This window comes from Coregonus lavaretus (assembly GCF_964263955.1).
Source record: "Coregonus lavaretus genome assembly, contig: HAP1_SCAFFOLD_1149, whole genome shotgun sequence".
NCBI lineage: Eukaryota > Metazoa > Chordata > Actinopteri > Salmoniformes > Salmonidae > Coregonus > Coregonus lavaretus.
Window position 1 is genome coordinate 79356 of NW_028157391.1, and position 25818 is coordinate 105173.

The 25818-nt window shown below is 45.3% G+C and overlaps 1 protein-coding gene across 1 annotated transcript in view; it reads right to left on the reverse strand.

Moving 5' to 3' along the window:
- Positions 1-7761: 7761 nt before the first annotated feature.
- Positions 7762-25818, reverse strand: part of LOC311125484 (uncharacterized protein) — a gene marked incomplete at both ends in the record, with an annotated part of 50673 nt that continues 32616 nt past the window's right edge. The window contains 2 exons of the mRNA XM_084199534.1: positions 7762-7797; positions 12675-12776. Of these exons, the coding sequence (XP_084055660.1) occupies positions 7762-7797; positions 12675-12776 (138 nt within the window). The remainder of the gene's footprint in view (positions 7798-12674; positions 12777-25818) is intronic.

Genomic DNA, 25818 nt, shown 5'->3' on the forward strand with positions numbered 1-25818 from the left:
ATTCAGAGTTGTGGGCCTCCAGAAGCCTAAAGCCTTTATCTGGAGCACATGATTGATGTGTTGTGGGCCCTGCTGTGGTTAACAGACATTTTTATCTGTTGCTAGCGGCAACAGCCAGGCTCCCCGGCGAGAGGGGAGCAGCAGGCCCCTGCTCTGAAGCTGGCCCACACACAGGGATAAACAAATAGGGTTTTCAACCCAGACAGCCCTCATGAAGCGCCCCTGACAGATAACGCCCCACTTGAGGGGTGGACAATGTCAGGGCTCCAACCCTGTCCTGCTGGGCTATTCGTTTCTTTTACTAATTTTCACCATGTGCAGGGGCCGCTGGTATGTAGCTAGACACCTGCAAGATGATGGAAACTATGGCCAAACAGTCGGAGGTCTGGGATGTGGGAGTTTAAAGGTGAGACAGGGGAGACCAATTTATTGTGGAGAGAGAAAAAGAGAGCGAGAGAGAGAGGGAGAGAGGGTTTTATTGTAGGGGAAAGGAAAGGGCCTTCCTCTATAAGACAGCTCATAGGGGTATGTATCGGTGGGTAATATGTGACGTTATGTTCACTGAGCGAGATCTTTTAAACTTTTTTTTTTTAATAGTCAAATCACATGAAATATGATGTATAATTTCCCCTCGATTTCCCTCCTTGGCTTTTATAACAATTAGTTTATTTAATTAATTTAAGTCGTTTTGTTAAATAAAGCGTGAAGCTTTTTAATAGTGCCGATTATAATTAAGTGACATAATCCTTGTATTTGATAAAGATCTTTATTAAATGTTTTAACTCGTCAGTGGGACAAGGACATTTATTTGGAACAAAGCGTAGGTCATGAATGCCAAATCAATTAAACAAGGCTGTTTTAGAAACGGACAGATGACTTTGCAGATGTTGTGTCTGAGTGTAGACCCATCTAGCGTAAAATACGATTAAATAAGCCAGAGCAGGGTAATATGAAACGGGTGTGTCTGAAAGCTGCAAGCACTCCAGCTCAACCGAGACAGACCAGCTAAGGTTGTAACCTCCAACAAGAAAATTATAAATGCAACTGATAAACCGCAAAACCTACCAGAATTCCAACCACACCTCAGAGCTCTCTATCTACCCTCAATGTGAAGAGAAAAAAAAAACAAGCGCTGGGCCTTCAGTGGTTCAGTGGACTAGGCTGGGGGAAGCTCAATCGCTTCATCTGGAGAAAAGGAAAAGGAGCAGTTTTTTTTTCGTGAACTGTCTCCCTCCTCGGCTCCGTTTCAAGCCTGCAGAGAAGATCGGAAGAGCAGATAGACGCACCAAGATATTTTGACATTTTCCTCCATCTCTTAAAGCCTATCTCGCCGAGCACGGCACAGAAGAGGACTGGGGTTTTTTATTGAGGGCCCCAGAGAGAAAGATAAATCACCAGACAAACCTAGGCCAGGGCCCATCTTCTTCTCCTCTCCGTTGTAAAAACAAGCAGGTAGCGAACAGCTGAGGAAATGGGCCAGATATTGTTTCCCAAACATGGGTGACACTATAATGAAGCCAGCAGAACACAGAGGAGAGGAGAGGGAAGCAGGACCTGATAAACTATTCCACATCCACTTTTACCTCAGATTGATAGCGGTGCTCTGTGGCTTTGCTGCATATCGCCTGTGTCAACGGTCAAGTTTTCAACAGATTAGTGTAAGGAGTGATGGATATGGACGGTGGGGGTGGGTACAGTCGTCAACTAAAACAAATCACTGAAATGTGGCCATTTATCTCTGAAAATGTACAGCTCGTGTATGCCAGTCCAATGGAAAATGGATAATTTACCATATTGTACGTTCTAATCTACACCACGTACTGTCTGCACGCTTGCATCGATGATGTCGTCTCCACAGTGACAGTACGTACATACCCCAACCAGAAGCCATGGATTACAGGCAACATCCGCACTGAGCTAAAGGGTAGAGCTGCCGCTTTTAAGGAGCGGGACTCTAACCCGGACGCTTATAAGAAATCCCGCTATGCTCTACGACGAACCATCAAACGGGCAAAGCGCCAATACAGGACTAAGATTGAATCGTACTACACCGGCTCCGACGCTCGTCGGATGTGGCAGGGCTTGCAAACTATTACAGACTACAAAGGGAAGCTCAGCCGTGAGCTGCCCAGTGACACGAGCCTACCAGACGAGCTAAATTACTTCTATGCTCGCTTCGAAGCAAGCAACACCGAAGCATGCATGAGAGCATCAGCCGTTCGGGACTGTGTGATCACGCTCTCCGTAGCCGATGTGAGTAAGACGTTTAAACAGGTCAACATTCACAAGGCCACAGGGCCAGACGGATTACCAGGACGTGTAATCCGAGCATGCGCTGACCAACTTGCAAGTGTCTTCACTGACATTTTCAACCTGTCCCTGACTGAGTCTGTAATAACAACATGTTTCAAGCAGACCACCATAGTCCCTGTGCCCAAGAACAATAAGGTAACCTGCCTAAATGACTACAGACCCGTAGCACTCACGTCTGTAGCCATGAAGTGCTTTGAAAGGCTGGTCATGACTCACATCAACACCATTATCCCAGAAACTCTAGACCCACTTCAATTTGCATACAGCCCCAACCGATCCACAGATGATGCAATCTCTATTGCACTCCACACTTCCCTTTCCCACCTGGACAAAAGGAACACCTACAGTTCATGTCGGAAGTTTACATACATTTAGGTTGTAGTCATTAAAACTCGTTTTTCAACCACTCCACATATTTCTTGTTAACAAACTATAGTTTTGGCAAGTCGGTTACTTTGTGCATGACACAAGTAATTTTTCCAACAATTGTTTACAGACAGATTATTTCACTTATAATTCACTGTATCGCAATTCCAGTGGGTCAGAAGTTTACATACACTAAGTTGACTGCGACTTTAAACAGCTTGGAAAGTTCCAGAAAATGATGTCATGGCTTTAGAAGCTTCTGATAGGCTAATTGACATAATTCGAGTCAATTGGAGGTGTATCTGTGGATGTATTTCAAGGCCTACCTTCAAACTCAGTGCCTCTTTGCTTGACATCATGGGAAAATCTAAAGAGATCAGCCAAGACCTCAGAAAAAGACCTCCACAAGTCTGGTTCATCATTGGGAGCAATTTCCAAATGCCTGAAGGTACCACGTTCATCTGTACAAACAATAGTACGCAAGTATAAACATCATGGCATCACGCAGCCGTCATACCGCTCAGGAAGGAGACGCGTTCTGTCTCCTAGAGATTAACATACTTTGGTGTGAAAAGTGCAAATCAATCCCAGAACAACAGCAAAGGACCTTGTGAAGATGCTGGAGGAAACAGGTACAAAAGTATCTATATCCACAGTAAAACGAGTCCTATATAGACATAACCTGAAAGGCCGCTCAGCAAGGAAGAAGCCACTGCTCCAAAACCGCCATAAAAAACCCAGACTACGGTTTGCAACTGCACATGGGGACAAAGATTGTACTTTTTGGAGAAATGTTCTCTGGTCTGATGAAACAAAAATAGAACTGTTTGGCCATAATGACCATCGTTATGTTTGGAGGAAAAAGGTGGTGCCTTGCAAGTCGAAGAACACCATCCCAACCGTGAAGCACGGGGGTGGCAGCATCATGCTGTGGGGGTGCTTTGCTGCAGGAGGGACTGGTGCACTTCACAAAATAGATGGCATCATGAGGAAGGAAAATTACGTGGATATATTGAAGCAACATCTGAAGACATCAGTCAGGAAGTTAAAGCTTGGTGGCAAATGGGTCTTCCAAATGGACAATGACCCCAAGCATACTTCCAAAGTTGTGGCAAAATGACTTAAGGACAACAAAGTCAAGGTATTGGAGTGGCCATCACAAAGCCCTGACCTCAATCCTATAGAACATTTGTGGGCAGAACTGAAAAAGCGTGTGCGAGCAAGGAGGCCTACAAACCTGACTCAGTTACACCAGCTCTGTCAGGAGGAATGGGCCAAAATTCACCCAACTTATTGTGGGAAGCTTGTGGAAGGCTACCCGAAACGTTTGACCCAAGTTAAACAATTTAAAGGCAATGCTACCAAATACTAATTGAGTGTATGTAAACTTCTAACCCACTAGGAATATGATGAAAGAAATAAAAGCTGAAATAAATCATTCTCTCTACTATTATTCTGACATTTCACATTCTTAAAATAAAGTGGTGATCCTATCTGACCTAAGACAGGGAATTCTTACTAGGATTAAATGTCAGGAATCGTGAAAAATGTATTTGGCTAAGGTGTATGTAAACTTCCGACTTCAACTGTACGTGAGAATGCTATTCATTGACTACTGCTCAGCGTTCAACACCATAGTGCCCTCAAAGCTAATCACTAAGCTAAGGACCCTGGGACTAAACACCTCCCTCTACAACTGGATCCTGGACTTCCTGACGGGCCGCCCCCAGGTGGTAAGGGTAGGTAACAACACATCTGCCACGCTGATCCTCAACACGGGGGCCCCTCAGGGGTGCGTGCTCAGTCCCCTCCTGTACTCCCTGTTCACCCATGACTGCATGGCCAGGCACGACTCCAACACCATCATTAAGTTTGCAGACGACACAACAGTGGTAGGCCTGATCACCGACAACGATGAGACAGCCTATAGGGAGGAGGTCAGAGACCTGGCCGTGTGGTGCCAGGATAACAACCTCTCCCTCAACGTGATCAAGACAAAGGAGATGATTGTGGACTACAGGAAAAGGAGGACCGAGCACGCCCCCATTCTCATCGACAGGGCTGTAGTGGAGCAGGTTGAGAGCTTCAAATTCCTTGGTGTCCACATCACCAACAAACTATCATGGTCCAAACACACCAAAACAGTCGTGAAGAGGGCACGACAAAGCCTATTCCCCCTCAGGAGACTGAAAAGATTTGGTATGGGCCCTCAGATCCTCAAAAAGTTATACAGCTGCACCATCAAGAGGATCCTGACTAGTTGCATCACTGCCTGGTATGGCAACTGCTCGGCCTCCGACCGCAAGGCACTACAGAGGGTAGTGCGTACGGCCCAGTGCATCACTGGGGCCAAGCTTCCTGCCATCCAGGACCTCTATACCACGCGGTGTCAGAGGAAGGCCCTAAAAATTGTCAAAGACTCCAGCCACCCTAATCATAGACTGTTCTCTCTGCTACCACACGGCAAGCGGTACCGGAGCGCCAAGTCTAGGTCCAAAAGGCTTCTTAACAGCTTCTACCCCCAAGCCATAAGACTCCTGAACAGCTAATCAAATGGCTACCCGGACTATTTGCATTTCCTTAAAACTGCATTGTTGGTTAAGGGCTTGTAAGTAAATATTTCACTGTAAGTTGTTCACTGTTGTATTTGGCGCATGTGACATAACATTTTATTTGATTTGATTTGTATAGATTGATCCAGGGGTGTTACCCAATAAAAATATATCCACAGGGAAAAGCACAGGCAGGATATCAAAGTTGGGTGTTTATGTGGCTCTAAATAAATTAAAATGCTAAGCATATAACTTTGATATCTTGCGTGTGCTTTCCCTGTGGATATATTTTTACATTTACTCTTTTTGTAATTAGTACCGCAAACATTTACTTGGAACAATGTATTATAATCTTGGCTGCAAGCACTTTTGTTTGAGTGTTACCCAATAATACATGCCAAAATGTACATATAAATAGTCTGTTCCAACAATATATTCTTTATAACATCCATTACAATTTGCTACGAGTCTAAATCTGAACCACGTCTTCTTTTACGTCTCAAATGTGCCTCTCAGATATCGCAGCCTGGCAGGCAGCGTCAAAGACATATGGTAGGGAAATAGTGGAGGTGTTATCTCCTATAGAAGCGGAAAACAAACAGTCAAGAGAGATTGGGTTTTTACCTCTTAGTGCCTTGTGACAGATAACAACCCCCCCGTGGGTAGGTAATGGTGATAAGAGCCCAGGGCTGACCATCAGATAACCCAGCTTTCTGTGCCTCCTCTCTCTGTGTGCCTGCCTGCCCTCCAACCCTCCACCACCCACCTCCCACACTCCCTCCTTCCTCCCACACCGGCTGCCTTCATCTCTCCCTCCCTGTCTCTCTCTCAGACAGGCCCTAGGCCCTACCACAGAGCCCGGAGCACCTGCTGATAAGGGCTCCTGCGTGGCCCCAGAAGCCTGCGCCGACCCTCTGTCAGTCTGCCCACAAGCAGCCCAAAGGGCTCCACCACACTGCAGCGCACACCATCAGATAGGGAGGCAGGGCAGGCGCTTGACAATGTCAGACTTCCTGTGCACTTTCATTTTTGTCTTGCTTTCCTCCCTCTCTCCTCTCCTTTCCTTCCTACTGCTCTCTCAATCTTTCTCAATCCTACTCCCTCTCTCAATAATATTCTTTCTCTCTTTCTCCCCCCCCTCCTCTCTCTCTCTCTCTCTCACTCTCTCTCTCTGTAAAGAACAGATGAAGAGGGGTTCTCCTCCTTCCTTCCTGCCCTCCATCAGACTCAAACTGACAGCTCGAGCCAAAGGGCTGCAACAGCTTCCGGGAGGTCTTGTTTGTTTTCATGTCAGTGAGAGTATGCAGCCGTGAGGGAATAGGAAAGTGACATGTTCCATTTCCACACACCAGCACAATAAAACCCCACACAGATCAATGTCTTTTAACTTAAGCTTTGTTCGCCTCTTTAAACGCTACCTCAGCAGATACTCTTCCCCTGATTAGCAGTGACAAACCATTTATAGATGTTGTTTATTTGTTTGATCACACTAAAGCTACGATAAGAATTGCCATATGTCACTCACAGGCAGGTCTAGTGGAGTAACGGGAGCTAAAAATGTCTCTCTATAAATTCTCCCTTCTTGTAGAGGACAACAAGGACAACTACAAGACTCAAGACTGCCTCTATCAACTCTGAACCTCATAATTAAAACAAAACTCATCAGCTTTCTGGAAATAATGATAAGTGAACAAGTTCATAAGGTTTGAAAAACACATACTGTTGACTTGTGTAGTCTGCAAAATATGCTTTCAAGTGGTAAAAATAGTCTCCTAGTGACACTAAGTGAGACAGTCTACTGTATAAAAGGACTGGGCTGACAAGATTTAGCACTTTATACAAGAACGCATAATACATTTTAAATTCAAAGGTAATGGAAGTATAGAGCTGAATGTGAAAGCAGTTATATTTCCCCTATTCATAAGTTAGGCCTACATTAGAACAGCTATGCTATGGGTCTTCTGAAAGAATAAGGGTGTTTATGATATTATATGTATTTTTTTTTTTTTTTAATTTGGGGGGGAATTATGTAACAATGCAGGCACTCACTTTTTTAAAGGCTTTTAAGCATATTGTCTGACAACTGATTCAAATGGCTTGTAGTTGGCAGGCAGTGGAGGCATCTCCTCCAACACTTAAACTGCAGAACTATTGAATGGCTGCCTGCCTGCCTGCACGGCCTGATGTGATGGATGTCAATAAAACAGCCACATTTACCCAAGGTAGAGCAGGACACCTTGGCTGAGTCTCAAATGGCACCATATTCCATAAATAGTGCACTACTTTTGACCAGAGGGCCCTGGTCAAAAATAGCGCACTACATAGGGAATAGGGTACCATTCAGGATGCATCCCTTACCTTCCTTCCTACAATTTAATCAGTCAGTCATCCAGGAGTAATGTCCCTAATATCATGATTTCTCCATTACTCTATTTAACATAATTAAAGTGTCGAGCGGCGGGGCCATAAAGAGAGCCGTTTGAGATTGTAATTCTGCCGTAAAGCCATGAAGCATGAAAATGTCACTTACCGAGTAGCCCCGGCCTGACAGCGAGTGAGTGGAGCTCTGTAGAGAGAGAGGAGAACAGGGTTGACCTTTAGGGACCATGAGCCAGCCGCTGACACAGACATGATGAAGCAGCTACGCTTTAATATCAATATTCACGTTAACCTTCTCCCTCCCGCCCCGCCCGCCTGCGCCCGACCTGCACTAGCTAGCAAAAACGTCACTGCCATTAATTCTGCATGGCCTTGACTAGGGAGAGGGAGATGAAAAGGGTCTTTCTCTCAAAACAACTGCTTACTGCAGTGCAAATGAAATGACACCACTGGAGTCAAGGGTATCGTTGCAGTAGTACTACAAAGGAAAATACAATGGTAGGAATGCTTACGACTGAATATGAATGCTTAATACTGACAACACCCCCTACCTATGCTGTTAAAATGACAACACTTTGAAATATGTGTTTTTGGAGTGAACTCCTGAGTGGCGCAGTGGTCTAAGGCACTAGAGATCCTGGTTCGAATCCAGGCTCTGTCGTAGCCGGCCGTGACCGGGAGACCCATGGGGCGGCGCGCAATTGGCCCAGCGTCGTCCAGGGTAGGGGAGGGAATGGCCGGCAGGGATGTAGCTCAGTTGATAGATCATGGCGTTTGCAACGCCAGGGTTGTGGGTTCGATTCCCACAGGGGTATGAGAAAAATAATTTAAAAAATAATGTAAGTCGCTCTGGATAAGAGCGTCTGCTAAATGACGTAAATGTGAACAAATACTGTATACCCTTCCATTGCATTACCCTTAAAAACCCATCTTTCATTGATTTGTGTAAAAAAATGTTTTGTTTAGTGGGATAACATTTAGAGTATAGTTCTTGGGGTGTAGCTTAGGGTCAAAATTGAGTTTTGAATGCATGTATGGACAAATCCAATAATGAATGTCACTTATGCACTTATAATGTCAAATACACTGACACCGCATAATATTGCTGACAGTGCTAGCTTCTGTTGATAGACAAGGCCCCTGACAGAGAGTCATCCTGGTTCAAACTCAGAGTGAGGGGCCAGACAAACTGGAGGAAGCTGCTCTCTATCTCTCTCTCTGTCTCTCTCTCTGTCTCTCACTCACTCAGAATACCAATCTCCCTCTCCTTCCACACCTTCCACTTTGCCCCCTTTTACTCCGCAGTTTCAATTGGCAATTTCTCCTCCAGTCTCAGGAGGGGACTTTTCTGCTAGACCAATTTTGTCCATAGTACCTCCAATCCCTCCATCCATCCATCTCTCTCTCCCTCCATCCCTCCCTCCTTCCCACACCTGCCTCTGTGCTTTAGCCCTCATCAGTGCCTCTGCTCCCTCTGATTCACAGACTCAACCCCACTGTGACGATTAGGGAGGTGTCCTATGGCGAACCGGAAAGTCAGCTCTGCGGGAATCAAAAGACTATTCCCTCTCTATTCACCCCTTCTGTCCCCACTGCCGGAGAGAGAGAGAAGGAGGGCTAGAGGTGGAGGGCAGAGGCGGCCATGTATGTGGACACAAAGGGAAAAAAGTCGACTGTGTGTGTGTGTGGTGTGTGTGTGTGTGTGTGTGTGTGTGTGTGTGTGTGTGTGTGTGTGTGTGTGTGTGTGTGTGTGTGTGTGTGTGTGTGTGTGAGCGTGTGCGTGTGCATGTGCGTGTGTGTGTGTGTGTGTGTGTGTGTGAGACTCAGTGCAGTAGTAGTGGCCTCCTGTAGCTCAGTTGGTAGAGCATGGCGTTTGCAACGCCAGGGTTGTGGGTTCAATTCCCACGGGGGCCCAGTATGAAAAATGTATGCACTCACTAACTGTAACTCGCTCTGGATAAGAGCGTCTGCTAAATGACTAAAATGTAAATGTAATGGTAGGCCAAGGCCATTTGGAATTACCCTTACTATGCAGGGTTCATTCAAGTTGGAGCGTTTGGAGTAGAAAGAGAGGCTTATTTAAATGATAATGAGGGACAATCCATTGGATTTAGTCCGGGTGAAGGGAAGAGGGGAAAAAATCCATTAAAGCAGGTAGCGGTTCATAAGCCATGGGGTCGGGATACAGCTAAACACTCTCTCTTAAAAGCCATTATACGTGGCTCTCAATGGATTTCTGCAGCGCTTAAGACTTCAAAAGGATTTAAGAACCTGCCCCAGAGAGGCAGCAGCGAGGAGGGGGAGGATAGGGGAGAGGCATAGGGGTGTGGGGTTGTGGAGGACACTGGCGGTGTTTTAGGGTTAACTAAACAGCCCTGGAGAACAGAAATGTTGCTAAATCCGCCCCCTAATCCTCTCCCCATTTCCACGCCCCCTCCCCCGGACCCTCAAAGCCACGGTGACAAGCAGGGCGGGGCCTGGCGGTTGGTTTTCCTACGGGACAGACTATTGGTTTTTGAGGTGCGAGAACTTAAAGGGGCCAATCATGGCTCCGCAGAGCGTGAAGTGTGTTTAAAAAAATGGGGTCAGCATCCAGTATGCAACCAGCAGCAGGCCTTACAGCTCTCCAGCAGGAGTGAACTCTTAGAGAAAAGAGTTCCAAAAGCGTTCTTCAGCTTTCCCCATAGGAGAACCCTTTTTGGTTCCAGGTAGAACAATTTTTGGTTCCATGTAGAACCATTTTGGGTTCCAGGTAGAACCATTTAGTAGTCCCCTGTAGCTCAGTTGGTAGAGCATGGCACTTGCAACGCCAGGGTTGTGGGTTCGTTTCCCACGGGGGGCCAGTATGAAAATGTATGCACTCACTAACTGTAAGTCGCTCTGGATAAGAGTGTCTGCTAAATTACTAAAATGTAAATGTAATGTAGAACCCTCTTTAGAAAGGGTTCTACATGGAACCCAAAAGGAGGGTTCTAACTGGAACCAAAAGGGTTCTACCTGCAACCGAAAATTGTTCTTCAAAGGGTTCTCCTATGGGGACAGCCGAAGAACCCTTTAAGGTTCTAGATAGCGCCTTTTTTTCTAAGAGTGTGGGTGGTTGAGTGGATTGGTGAGACCCCAGCAGTAGTGTTCTCTTCCCCCTTCTCCCGGCTCCCCCCTCCAACTCCCTCCCCACACTAACACAGATGCACAGAAAATCTCCCTCTACATTTCCCTAATCCCTGCCTGTACGGCAGCTTTCTGCCTCGGCCCAGCTGAACCAGGAGTAGAATTACCTAGTCAACGTAAACAGATACAAGACCCTAGCTACCGTGGAGATGAATAAACAACATATCCACGCACGTCTCTAACACTGCTTCCTAAATTGATGCATGACTGTTCTCAGTACGGAGAGGAAGCAGCAAGCTTCTCGTTTGTCTCCGTTTCCTTTTGGCGGTCCAACAACACAAAATCCATTTGACTCATGAATTGTGGCTACAGTACAGTACATATTAAGTTAAGAGCTCTTACAGCCTGGAACCACTTTGATGTGGGTATCAAATGTGCGTTATGCATTTTATCAAAATTTGCAATGCAGTGGCAGATTTCATGGGAGTTGAAAAAGGAAAACAGTGTTTATAGAAATAGGAAGTCCTTCCTCTCCAGTAGTTGCCCGGCTCTGTTCAGAGAGCCTAGCTGTGTTTTAGGGAGAGGGATAGATAGGGATGAATGACATGGCTACAGCGATCAGTGTTTTTGCACCATCTATTTGGCAGGAGATTAGAGAGACGCCATATCTAACACCGTCAGCGATTACAGCATGCCATTTTAAACAGTCCCCCCCTTCCCCTCCCGTACCCCCAACACCCTTTTCACTGTCGCATTTCCCTGTCAGAACTGTCATCCGCCAGCATCGTTTTATCTGCCAAACCCGGCTCTTTCTACTGACTTTTTCATTTAAAAACAGCCTTTTACACAAATTCATGAGGAATGGCAGGGGGGAGACAAGAGAGGCAGAGAGAAAGAGAGAGAGGAGGCTTAGAAAAGGAGGTCGAATGGAAGGGAAAATAAAATGTGGGGGAGTGTTTTTTTTTTCTCCCTCTCTCCACGTCTCTAGATTTTCTTTTGGAATTCTGAATAGCTTGAACAACGCATTTAATAAGTTCATTAAAATCTTTTCTCTCCATCATTTTTCCTCGATCACTTCTTCAGCTGTAGAAGCAGCAAACTCCCTCTCTCCCTCCATGCTCCTCCCGTTCTGTGCAGCTAAATGAACTGTCTGATTGAATTTAGTGAGGTTTGGGAGGCCTGGTTGACAGGCATTAGTTAGGAAGCATATTCTACATTCATTTAAAATGAGCCGCTTGGGGATTTTGCATAAATTCTCATTACTTCCCCTGTATCTAAATTGCATTATTTCATCCCTAGCACCAACCGACCCCCTAGCTGCCTCCATTTACTACGCCACCCACTCATCTTTTAAATGTGCTAGCATATGGACGCAGGCTCTGCAGTAATTGGAAAGATCTTTAACCCTTTAACTCGGCGAGGGTCAGCTACCACCTGGCTGAACAGTGTTAGGTCACATCTACATAACCATAGCAGGCTTTTAATAATGCAGGGGCATCTAGGCTGCATGCCAAATGACACCCTATTCCCTACGGGGCCCTATGGGCTCAGGTCAAAAGTAGTGCACTATATAGGGAATAGGGTGCGAAGAAGACATAGTGTGATAGCTGTATGTCTGTGTGTCTTGGCTAATCGTTTCCTGCTTGTCGCTGTTGACCAGACAGGTTTTCTAATGCATGGGGATTTATGAGGTGTGAGTCTGGGCCAGTATGAGCTACTGCACACTGCTGCCTCTCTGCCCCCTCTCTCTCCTCCTCCTCAGAGCCCTACAGCTCTACAGACCTTGCTGCTGGCCTGGTCTCCTGTTAGGATCTCTGAGGGTCTGGGAGAGTAACAGCCCTAGTTAACCGTGTTGCAACAAGGTAGGTAGCTATGGTCTGGGATTCTGGAGATGTGGTGATCTGGAGGTATTGGGGCCTGATGGTCTGGGGGGTAGGACTAGAGGGTCTCTCTCACCTCACTGAGGTGCTCTTTAGAGGTGCTCCTGTTGGGTCTGTTGATCTCCTGCATGGCCCCATCCTCATCCAGCTTCACTGGGCGCACCTGCAGGGCCTTGATCTGGAGGAGAAAAACAGAGGAAGAAGCATTATATTATTATACAGTATAAAAGTATATAAATAATATGTTGTGCATTATAATGCATTATGCATATATCATAAAGCATTATACATGTGCTCGCAATGAATTATGAAGAGGGTATTCATAGAAAGTGTTACCAAAAATGTTTTCTAGAACAGAGACAAAGTATCTCTTTAGTACGACTCCAGTCAAAGAAGACCAACTCGACGCCACATAAACTACACAGCAACTCCTCGATACAACACGACCCAATCTCCGTCTCAATCACATCTGTGGTCTATTCACACAGGGTCGCAACTTTCCCCCCCAGTTTTATAATTGGAATGTGATACAAAACAGGGTAACAGTGTGCTTTAGGACCACGCGGATGCCTCCGAGCGGTTGGGTAGACTGTTCGGAGTGTTTATCCGATTGGATAAAAAATATATATATACACTACCAGTCAAAAGTTTGGACACACCTACTCATTCAAGGGTTTTTCTTTATCTACACTTTTTTACATAGTAGAATAATAGTGATGACTTCAAAACTATGAAATAACACAAAAAAGTGTTAAACAAATCAAAATATTATTTGAGATTCTTCAAAGTAGCCACCCATTGCCTTGATGACAACTGTTCAGAGGAGACTGCGTGAATCAGGCCTTCATGGTGGAATTGCTGCAAAGAAACCACTACTAAATACTAGACACTAATAAGAAGAAGAGACTTGCTTGGGCCAAGAAACACGAGCAATGGACATTAGACTGATGGAAATATGTCCTTTGGTCTGATGAGTCCAAATTGGAGATTTCTGGTTCCAACTGCCGTGTCTTTGTGAGACGCAGAGTAGGTGAACGGATGATCTCCGCATGTGTGGTTCCCACCGTGAAGCATGGAGGAGGAGGTGTGATGGTGTGGGGGTGCTTTGGTGGTGACACTGTCAGTGATTTATTTAGAATTCAAGGCACACTTAACCAGCATGGCTACCACAGCATTCTGCAGCGATACGCCACCCATCTGGTTTGCGCTTAGTGGGACTATCATTTGTTTTCCAACAGGACAATGACCCAACACACCTCCAGGCTGTGTAAGGGCTATTGGACCAAGAAGGAGAGTGATGGAGTGCTGCATCAGATGACCTGGCCTCCACAATCACCCAACCTCAACCCAATTGAGATGGTTTGGGATGTGTCGGACAGCAGAGTTAAGGAAAAGCAGCCAACAAGTGCTCAGCATATGTGGGAACTCTTTCAAGACTGTTGGAAAAGCATTCCAGGTGAAGCTGGTTGAGAGAATGCCAAGAGTGTGCAAAGCCGTCATCAAGGCAAAGGGTGGCTACTTTGAAGAATCTAAAATCTAAAATATATTTTGATTTGTTTAACACTTTTTTGGTTACTACATGATTCCATATGTGTTATTTCATAGTTTTGATGTCTTCACTATTATTCTACAATGTAGAAAATAGTAAAAAATTAAGAAAAACCCTTGAATGAGTAGGTGTGTCCAAACATTTGACTGGTACTTTATATATATGTCCCCCCCACTTCTAAAACCAAAGTTGCGCCACAGTATTCACACAAAGGGAATCCATCCGTAATAGAAGTAGCTCAGTGTGAAACACAAAGGCAAACTGGTTGCCCCATGTCTCAGTGTCAGTTTATAGTTTGAATGTATGCAAAGAAGCACTGGCAGTAACCAAAATGTCCGCCTGAAAGTCATGACCTTCACATTGATGTAACACCTGTATCCAACAACAGTCTGCAGAAAAGTAGTTACCAAAATCCTGAGCATTTGTTTATTGTTTACAATCTGCACATAACGGTCACGCCTAGTGGTACACCGTCGAATGATAAAGTTGCCTGTTTGGGTCTGCCAACACGAGAGAACATGTTGTTTGGTTGGGGCTAGACAGACGAGCCATGAGAGGAGCGTTGGCTTGGCAGCGACCCATATTCCTAGGACAGATGGGAGGCAGCCACACTGCCATGGTCGGACGAGGAGGTAGGAGGTAGCCCTCCCTACCTCATCCTATCAGTCCTCTACAAGCCCCTCTCTGAAGACAATTGGGACGGCTGAAGGCGAATGGCTGCCTGTGGGGTGTAATCTACTTGACTAGCAGCTTGCAGCTCTGCCTGCTCTAGTCCCTGGTGGCGTAGCACGCCGTGGCTCGCCTCGGTCTCCAGATCTCCACTGTCATTTAAGCAGATCACTGCTAACAATTAACCTTTCCTGGGAAATATCAATTATGGCCCCCGGCAGAGTCGAATTAAAAGGGTCATCAGCTAATCTGACAGGTCCTATACTGAGGTGGCGTGGCAGAGGCGCTGCCACTTGGCTGGCAGAGAGAGACAGAGAAAGAGAGGCTGCCCTGGCTGTTTGTCTACCCTTCTGTCTGTCTGTCCGTTTGCCCGGTGACCAGCGACCAGCAGCGACAAGCCAAATAGACACAATTCCCTTTTAATTACCCTGCTGAGGCCCTGGCCAGGTCAAGCCGGATGAGGCCTGCTGATTGGACGAAAGGCACTAGCGTATGTTGAGGTCGGTAGTGACAGCCCAGCAGAAATGGCAGAATGCCTCCGGCAACATACTGCAATCAGGATGCAGACACACAGACAGGAAGGAAAGAGAGACCCTGCAGGTGGTCGTAATCAGGTGTCTGCCATCCTGCAACTCCCACAGTCTCTCTCCCTCTATTTCTTTCTCTATCTTTCTCTCTGAATCTCTCTCTCTGGCTGTCAAGCTAATTGCTCCTTGAATCTGAAAATGGATGACAGGCTTTATGATTACAACTTTTTTTGGCACAAAGAATCCACTTCCAGACAGAGGTGGAGAGGGAGAGAGGGGCAGTGAGGTTGGCCTCCTGTAGCTCGGTAGAGCATGGCGCTTGCAACGCCAGGGTTGTGGGTTCGATTCCCACGGGGGGCCAGAATGGAAAATGTATGCACTCACTAACTGTAAGTCGCTCTGGATAAGAGCGTCTGCTAAATGACTAAAATGTAAAATGTAAATGTCAAGTGCAGTGCACTGAGAGCCAGGGAGACAGTCAGGCACTCTGATTACTTTGTTTACCAAGCATCAGCACTGACAAATATCCAAGCTAAAGTGTTTACACCCCCTCCAGCAGGTCCGTAGTGGTGGATCCTCAGTCAGCAATCACACTGATTATTGATCAGAGTAGAGGGGCTAATTAGCGATCCAGCTTAACGATGCTGCCTGCCTGGCTGGCTGTTAGGAGGCTCTCTAACCTATTGTTCAGCAGGACAAGAGGAATTGATTCAGGCTAAAATTCAGTGCCTCTGATAGAGACTGGCAGCCCTGTCAGCCTGTGATTAAGGATGTGGTTAGTTCAGGTCCAGGGAGAGGCTTTAATTGGTCTTGAGATCTATCTGTATCTCTTTAATTCTTTTTTTGTACTGAAGTGGCAGCCTATTCCCTATGTAATGCACGACTACATAGAGAATAGGGTGCCATTTGGGACGCACCCAATTTGTTTTCTTACTTGCACTGAAGGGCAAGGCTACATTATAGAGGACTTGTGGGTGGAGCTAATGTCTCCTCTGAGATCTGATTGGCCAATCCGATGACAAAGATCAAAGTCAACATAGCTTTGAAAGGCACTCTGGGTAATGCTAGGGGGAATTTCTCTCTAAAGGGCCCTGTTTTAGAGCCCTATTTTCTGTCCTGTGGATTAATTTTGTTTACAACGGCGTGGAGAATTGCCAGGCACAGCACGGGGCAAGGTTAAACAGGTTGAGTTCAAGCGGCGGCGGCGAGTGTTTCTCCGCTCCGCATTAAAGGCACTCTGCAGAAATAAAAAAAGGACACAAGTAATGTGTGTGTTGTACATGAATAATGCACTGGAAATTAGGCCCATTAGTCTGGGTATTGAACGTGTCTGCTCTGCGGACAGACTCTCTCTGGAGGCTCTGCTCTGTGCTCTTTAATTAGCTTCAAAGGGCCCTCTAGCGTCTTAATTTCTCCCAAGTTGAGTAGCTGCTGACTGCTGACTTGGGCCTGCTCATTTAAACTGAACTGAACTGCAGTGGTTTATAAAGACAGGAAAACCCCCTAAGAACAAACTGCGCTAGTCGTGACATTGATAAAAACAGCAGTGTTTCAGTGGGGTTGACAGTCCATTCACGCTAGGCTATGCTAGGCTAGGCTAACCTGCCTCTCTCCCATGTCGATCAATCTGCAGCCAGCCAGCCCGCAGGCAGGCAGGGAGCTGGTGGCTGCTGCTTTGTTGTAATGCTCTTTTGACCCCCCTCTCAACTTGTAGGGAAGCCATTTCAGGGCCTCTGCGTCAGAAGGGTCTCCACCTTCCTGCTCGAATTAAAAAGCTTTCAGCCCTTCAGCACCTCTCCCTCTCTCCTCATTGTCCTCTCCCCGGCCTCTCTTCACCTGTCAGCTGTAGTCTGGGAGGTTGTGCCTCAGCCTCATCCCTGTGTCAGTCCTTATTACCCTCATCCAGACCTGAGCCTCTGCCTGGCTGCTCCTCTCTGCTGGCTATACTGTGGGGCTGTGGTGGGGCTGCGGGGCAGCACTTTGGGCCAGGTGCGGTGCCGGAGAGGAGGGCCTCCGCCAGGATACAGATCCTTCCTCTAATTTGTTCTGAAAAGTGTCCTGTGCAAAGGATCCTCACCCCCATTAACCCAACGAGACACAGCGAGGGATCGAGCCACTGCTGCTGGGGGACAGGGAGGAGGAGATGGCGGGGCCCAGCCCAGCAGTGCTGAGCATCAAGCAGGCAGGCAGCAGCAGAGAGAGGCACCTCAGTGCCGCAGAGCACTGGCTCAATCTATTGGCTCATTATCCCCGGCGCAGGCTGGGGCGCAGACAAGTGCACTTTAGGGCCACAGGCCAAATTGATTCATCTGCCTTCATTTTCTTCAGGCTCAGAAGTGGCAGCTGCTCGGAGGCAGGGGAAGGAAGGAGGGCGAGCGGTGCTGGAGTTCCTGGCTTTGTTCATCCTCAGCTCAGCAGCACCCGACACGTCTCGTCTGCCTCCTCCTCCTCTCACACTCCCTCCCTCCTCCTTCACCATTACACCCACCTCCTTCCCTCCCCTTCTGCAATGGTAACAGCCACAACACCCCAGCTGGAAATTAGCCCAAGGACAAAGTAGTGGATTTACTACAGGGAGAGAGCAAATGGATTTTTGCTTTTATTTTGACGAGTCCCAGCGTATCCATTACGTGTCTTAATCCTGTATTATTCATCCCCCTTGTAATAAATGACCACATAAAAAAGGGAACACATATTATACAAGAGCTCAAATTCCCCCATAACTCTCTCCAGGTACAGTGTAGTCAGTCAGGAAGGACTACATCATATTTGCCAGGGGTACAAATACGAGCTTGTGAAATTGCAACAAGATGGTGTTTCTATTCTTGGCAGTGACACCAGGACAAGAGAAAACAGTCACTCGTCAGATTAAAACACAGACCCACTAGACAAATGAGCTGTAGCACACAAACAGATGAACAAGAATAACCCACCACCCGGGATGTGTTAGTGTGAGGATGATATACCACACACAGATACTGTAGCTAAGTAGGAGGCCTCCCTCCTCCTCCTCCTCCTCCACCGCAGAGTAACAAATGAGTCAACCTTAAAAACCACAAACGCTTCTTGCCCTAATTCAGGGTTCCCCCTCAGGAGCGATCAGACTCCCACAGGCCCTGTCTGTAACAGATGAACAGGGTAGAGTGGAGCTGGGCTCCCCTTGGCCCCCTCATCTCATCCCTGCCCTGCAGCCCTCTCCAATCACTCTCACCATATGTCTCCTGGGGGAGAAAGGGGAGCTGAGAGAGGGGGGAGCCCAGAGTGAGTGGAGGCAGGGAGGCACACCTGCTCCTGAACATGGACTCGTCCCTCAGAACCTATCCCTGGGGCTTTGAGCTCTCCCCTAACACCCCCCCCCCCCCCCCGCCACCATGACCCACTCACCTGTCAACCAGGTTCAATACAACACTGTCTGCCCTGCACTGATAAGCACACAGCCCCTAAGGACGCACAAACACACACCCAAGCACGCAGGCACACATACGCGCACACACACACACACACAGACACACACACACACCCTTCTTATCGCAGGCAAGCATTTCTCAGTGCTGCTAACAACAGCAATTAGGCCAATGATGTTGAAATGTTAGTAATGTTATTAGAAACGAGAGCAAGTGCAATCCTCAGGATTTGTGTTCTCTTCATTATCCGAGTCAACAACGCATCCAAATTATGCAGATCTCCCTCTCTCTCTCCCCCTCCCAAGATACACAGGCGTTGATTCCTGCATACACTATTAGTGTTGAAAGAAGTAGCGTATTTTGCAAATGGTTACGTATGCTAATGAAAACATTTAAATATCCTTCACTTCCCTTTAGTGTTGTGTTGTTGTTTCTGTCTGGAGCTCAGCTTCATTATTTACAAGTCAAAGTTCCCTAGACATAAAAAAAAATATGTTTAAAGAGAGAGAAAAAAGCAATAATAAACAAGTGACTTCTGGGTTTGGCAGCATTACATTTAACATTTAGTAGTTGAGATATGGTTTAGAAAGAAAGATACATTGTTGTAGTTCCTTTTCTATGTGATTAAATATCTTCATAGAGGAAGTGATAGGAGCAGGCTATTAGAGAGGATCTAAAAAATATAACATTATAAATACAAGTGTGCCACACATAATGCAGTAGAAAATTGAATTACTAGAAAAGATGGCAAATGCATGAGACACACTCATTACTGTGGGTTGGTTGTATAGATATCTATTGAGATCCATTATGCATGACAGCTGATCTGCATTGGCTAAGTACCATATTTCTTCATATAAATAATAACTTGTATTATGATCTGATGGCCACATTGGCGTTCCAGATTCAAAACAAAGTAATGCATTATATGATATGATGGTTGCTATAATTATATTTTAAAATGATGGTTGCTATCATGATAAATAAATAAAATAATCCTCTTGCAAAATAAAGAAAACTACTGCTATGAAAGTCACAAGATGGTTTCTGAGATAGATAGATAGATAGATAGATAGATAGATAGATAGATAGATAGATAGATAGATAGATAGATAGATAGATAGATAGATAGATAGATAGATAGATAGATAGATAGATAGATAGATAGATAGATAGATAGATAGATAGATTGTCCTAATGGAAATGTCGGTTGTTATTGTAAAATAGAATGTGTTCTCAAAGACTTCTGGTTAAATAAAGGCAATAAATCAATTCAGTTTCTTTATTGTATTACGCAATGTAATAACCTTAACTAGGCCTCGTATGCCATATATCCAGTTCATAAATACCAAAGTCATTTCATAACAACAGGGTTAATCAATTATGACTCTCTATAACCTCATAAATCAGTGGAGATGAGAGAAAAGCACAAGACAGGTTCTGAGGGAGTTTCAACCAGAGTGATGTTGAAACAACAGAATGTAGCCTATGACTAAAGACAGGTTTCAGTGGCCCTTGGCCTTGCCTTATGCACCTTAACGCTAACTGACTGAATGAACACAAACTGTTATAAGCTATTATAAAATCACAATGACTCTGTGTAAATCCAGTGTCCAGTTTTGGCCCAACAACACACCGACATATCAACCGATGGGGACTCTCTTTAGCCATATCATATCATATCATATCCATGATATGTTAACAGCAACAGACGATATCAGCTCCTTTAGACATAACACTTACAGGGATGTGGTCTGCGTCCCAAATAGCACCCTATTCCCTATATAGTGCACTATTATTTACCATAATCCTATGGTAAAAAATATATAGGTCATTTGGGACGAAGACATGGTGTAACACGGGTTGATTTCAGCTGCCTGAAAATGCTCTTCTTATTATCACTTTCAGAAATGACTTTTTGGGGAAGTGGTAACATTCACACTGTACGCAAAGAAGTGACACCGGATAATAGTGACACTCTTCTTCGAACAAGTAACCTGAGAAATATCAATCCCTTTAATTAAATCAGAAATAATTATCAGCGCAGCCAAACTACTTTAGAGGATCTGTGAAAAAGGGACTTGTATTAATGTATGTGCCTTTTGATTCAAACACGCATTTCAGACACTTTGCATTCTGACTTGAGGACGTCATTATAATCTTGGGAGTATAAGAAGAGAAAAGTAGATGTGTATGAGCAAAGGACAAAAATGATGAAAACCAGTGTGGCATTACATCCAGGTTGCCAGAGCCATGCTTTATCCAACTTCTATTTTTAGCTGTCATGCCAGCTGTCTAAAGCACAAACTGGTGCTTTAGCTCTGGCAACTAGGCTAATGTACAGTAGCACCTCTTACCTAGCATGTACAACTACAGACAGCCGTGACCGAGGACACCAAGGTAAGCAATGGTCCTCCAGTGATTCCAACACACCCAGCCCAGGCATGTGGAAGTGACACTGTGTAAAATGTCCTGTTTCCGAGTGTGTATACTGCAGGTGTGTCCAAATGTAGCCCCAGTATGGAGGTTTATCCACAGGCTTAAAAAGCATCAACTAGAGTTAATCTGGGTCTTACTCAGGAGGCTGTGCGAGAGAGCAGGCTACCAGATGGGAGAGGGAGAGAGGGAAAGAGAAAGAGAGAGTGAGAGAGAGAGAGAGGCTGGGGTTGTGAGGCAGAGCCAGAGGCTGCATCCCAAATGATACCCTATTCCCTATATAGTGCACTACTTTTGATAGGACCCTTGTCAAAAGTAGCTTAGTGCACTATATAGGGAATAGGGTGCCATTTGAGACGCAAACAGAGACAGCCAGAGCTCTGGGCCTGTTTAATCGGAGGCAGATGCAACACATGTAATGAATCAACCTGGGCTAATACTGCTCCCTCTGATGTCTGAGAACTCTTCCTGCCCTTGGAAAAGTCCTGGAACGTTATCTCATGCCTGCACAAACTGCCAGTGCATTTGTGTGTAAGAGTTTGTACATATGAATGTGTAGGAGAGTGCGTGTCTGTGTGTGTGTGTGTGTGTGTGTGTGTGTGTGTGTGTGTGTGTGTGTGTGTGTGAGAGTGTGTGTGTGTGTGAGTGTGAGTGTGAGTGTGAGTGTGAGTGTGAGTGTGAGTGTGTGTGTGTGTGTGTGTGTGTGTGTGTGTGTGTGTGTGTGTGTGCCTGCGTGATAATGTTTGTGGTCTCCTGGACAGCTGCACAAATCCCCTGTGGACTCATGTTCTGACAGCTGCAATTGTTATATTAGGCTTAGGGATGCATGTGTATGGAGGGGCGAGTTAACACATAACCCAGCAATGGTCACATGAAAGACATAAGACCTAATCGGAAGACCATTGCTGTTCGAATGGTAACGACAACCCAATAAAACAAATTGCCGTGCATAAATCTGAAATCGTCAATCAAGTTTATTGCATATTGATTTGCAGCATATAAATAAATACCTGTGTAAATCTCACAGAGGCTTCTGAAACACAACATATAGATTTTACATGGGTGAAAGAAGAGATCAAGAGTCAAAGGGGAAAATATAGAATTGAACAAACACACAGTATAATGCCTCTGACCCTAAAACATCGCTCACCACTGCGAACCCTTAACGCTCTTATTTCAGGAGGCGGAGAGCCAACATTACAATACATCAAAGGCAGCAATCATCTGTGAACCCTACCGAACAAAGGGAATGTCAGCCAGAACATCTACATATGGTTTAGATTTGCCATAATTGCAAAGTTTGGGAGCAAAACTTGGCAACGGTTATTCCCGCAAAGTCTCTAATGCAGTGAAAGAGAAGAAAATATGCAGATCTTTCTTCCATTTGTGGCAAACCAGTATCACATCATCTCTACCATGACACCATATCTGTATTCTTCCATGCAAAAATTATGAGAAAATACTTCCAATCGCTATGTAAAAGCATTAATGTTACACACACACCTGACATGCACACGTGACCAGCACAGGTTGTATGGTCCATAAAGGTTACACACCACGTGCGTGCACACACATACACACACACACACACGGTCTGCTCTTCTCTCAGCTGCATTGATAAGTCACAGAAGGAGAACAAAGGGAAGAGAAAGAGAGGGAGAGAGAGGAGAGAGAGAGAGAGAGAGAGAGAGAGAGAGAGAGAGAGAGAGAGAGAGAGAGAGAGAGAGAGAGAGAGAGAGAGAGAGAGAGAGAGAGAGAGCGAAGAGAGAGAGAGAGAGAGAAGAGAGAGAGAGAGAGAGAGAGAGAGAGAGAGAGAGAGAGAGAGAGAGAGAGAGAGAGAGAGAGAGAGAGAGAGAGAGAGAGAGAGAGGAGGAGAGAGAGAGAGAGAGAGAGAGAGAGAGAGAGAGAGAGAGAGAAAGAGAGAGAGAGAGATTATAAAATCCATGTACACAAACAACAAGAGTGCGGGTAAAATTGGCAAAAAACACAAACATTTCTTTCCACAGGGCCGTGGGGTGAGACAGGGATGCAGCTTGAGCCCCACCCTCTTCAACATACAGTTGAAGTCAGAAGTTTACATACACTTAGGTTGGAGTCATTAAAACTCATTTTTCAACCACTCCACAAATTTCTTGTTAACAAACTATCGTTTTGGCAAGTCGGTTAGGACATCTACTTTGTGCATGACACAAGTAATTTTTCCAACAATTGTTTACAGACAGATTATTTCACTTATAATTCACTGTATCACAATTCCAGTGGGTCATTAGTTTACATACACTAAGTTGACTGTGCCTTTAAACAGCTTGGAAAATTCCAGAAAATTATGTCATGGCTTTAGAAGCTTCTGATAGGCTAATTGACATCATTTGAGTCAATTGGAGGTGCACCTGTGGATGTATTTCAAGGCCTTCCTTCAAACTCAGTGCCTCTTTGCTTGACATCATGGGAAAATCAAAAGAAATCAGCCAAGACTTCAGAAAAAAATTGTATACTTCCACAAGTCTGGTTCATCCTTCGGAGTAATTTCCAAACGCCTGAAGGTACCATGTTCATCCGTACAAACAATAGTACGCGAGTATAAACACCATGGGACCACGCAGCCGTCATACCGCTCAGGAAGGAGACGCATTCTGTCTCCTAGAGATGAACGTACTTTGGTGCGAAAAGTGCAAATCAATCCCAGAACAACAGCAAAGGACCTTGTGAAGATGCTGGAGGACACAGGTACAAAAGTATCTATATCCACAGTAAAACAAGTCCTATATCGAAATAACCTGCAAGGCCGCTCAGCAAGGAAGAAGCCACTGCTCCAAAACCGCCATTAAAAAAACAGACTACGGTTTGCAACTGCACATGGGGACAAAGATCGTACTTTTTGGAGAAATGTCCTCTGGTCTGATGAAACAAAAATATAACTGTTTGGCCATAATGTCCATCGTTATGTTTGGAGGAAAAAGGTGGCACTTGCAAGCCGAAGAACACCATCCCAACCGTGAAGCACAGGGGTGGCAGCATCATGCTGTGTGGGTGCTTTGCTGCAGGAGGGACTGGTGCACTTCACAAAATAGATGGCATCATGAGGAAGGAAAATGATGTGGATATATTGAAGCAACATCTCAAGACATCAGTCAGGAAGTTAGCGCTCGGTCACAAATGGGTCTTCCAAATGGACAATGACCCCAAGCATACTTCCAAAGTTGTGACAAAATGGCTTAAGGACAACAAAGTCAAGGTATTGGAGTGGCCATCACAAAGCCCTGACCTCAATCCTATAGAAAATGTGTGGGCAGAACTGAAAAAGCGTGTGCGAGCAAGGAGGCCTACAAACCTGACTCAGTTACACCAGCTCTGTCAGGAGGAATGGGCCAAAATTCACCCAACTTATTGTGGGAAGCTTGTCGAAGGCTACCCGAAACGTTTGACCCAAGTTAAACAATTTAAAGGCAATGCTACCGAATACTAATTGAGTGTATGTAAACTTCTGACCCACTGGGAATGTGATGAAAGAAATAAAAGCTGAAATAAATCATTCTCTCTACTATTATTCTGACATTTCACATTCTTAAAATAAAGTGGTGATCCTAACTGACCTAAGACAGGGAATTTTTACTAGGATTAAATGTCAGGAATTGGGAAAAACTGAGTTTAAATGTATGTAAACTTCCGACTTCAACTGTATATATCAACGAATTGGTGAGGGCACTAGAACAGTCTGCAGCACCCGGCTTCACCCTACTAGAATCTGAAGTCAAATGTCTACTGTTTGCTGATGATCTGATGCTCCAAAAATGGTCTAGTTGCCAGGACCACAAATACAAATTAAATCTAGACACCGTTGCCCTAGAGCACACAAAGAACTATACTACCTCGGCCTAAACATCAGCACCACAGGTAACTTCCACAAAGCTGTGAATTATCTGAGAGACAAGGCAAGAAAAAGGAACATCAAAAGAACATAAAATTAGACATACCAATTAGGATCTGGCAAAACAAATTTGAATCAGTTCTAGAACCCATTGCCCTTTATGGTTGTAAGGTCTGGGGTCCGCTCACCAACCAAGAATTCACAAAATAGGACAAACACCAAATTGAGACTCTGCATGCAGAATTCTGCAAAAATATCCTCTGTGTACAACGAAAAACACCAAATAATGCATGCAGAGCAGAATTAGGCCGATACGCGCTAATTATCAAAATCCAGAAAAGAGACGTTAAAAACACCTAAAAGGAAGCAATTCACAAACCTTCCATAACAAAGCCATCACCTAAAGAGAGATGAACCTGGAGAAGAATCCCCTCAGCAAGCTGGTCTTGGGGCTGTTCACAAACACAAACAGACCCCACAGAGCCCCAGGACAGCAACGCAATTAGACCCAACCAAATCATGAGAAAACAAAAAGAGAATTACTTGACACATTGGGAAGAATTAACAAAAAAACTGAGCAAACTACAATTCCTTTTGGCCCTAAACAGAGAGTACACAGTGGCAGAATACCTGACCATTGTGACTGACCCAAAATGAAGGCAAGATTTGACTATGTACAGATTCAGTGAGCATAGCCTTGCTATTGAGCGCGGCCGCCATAGGCATACCTGGCTCCCAAGTGGCGCAGTGGTCTAAGGCACTGCATC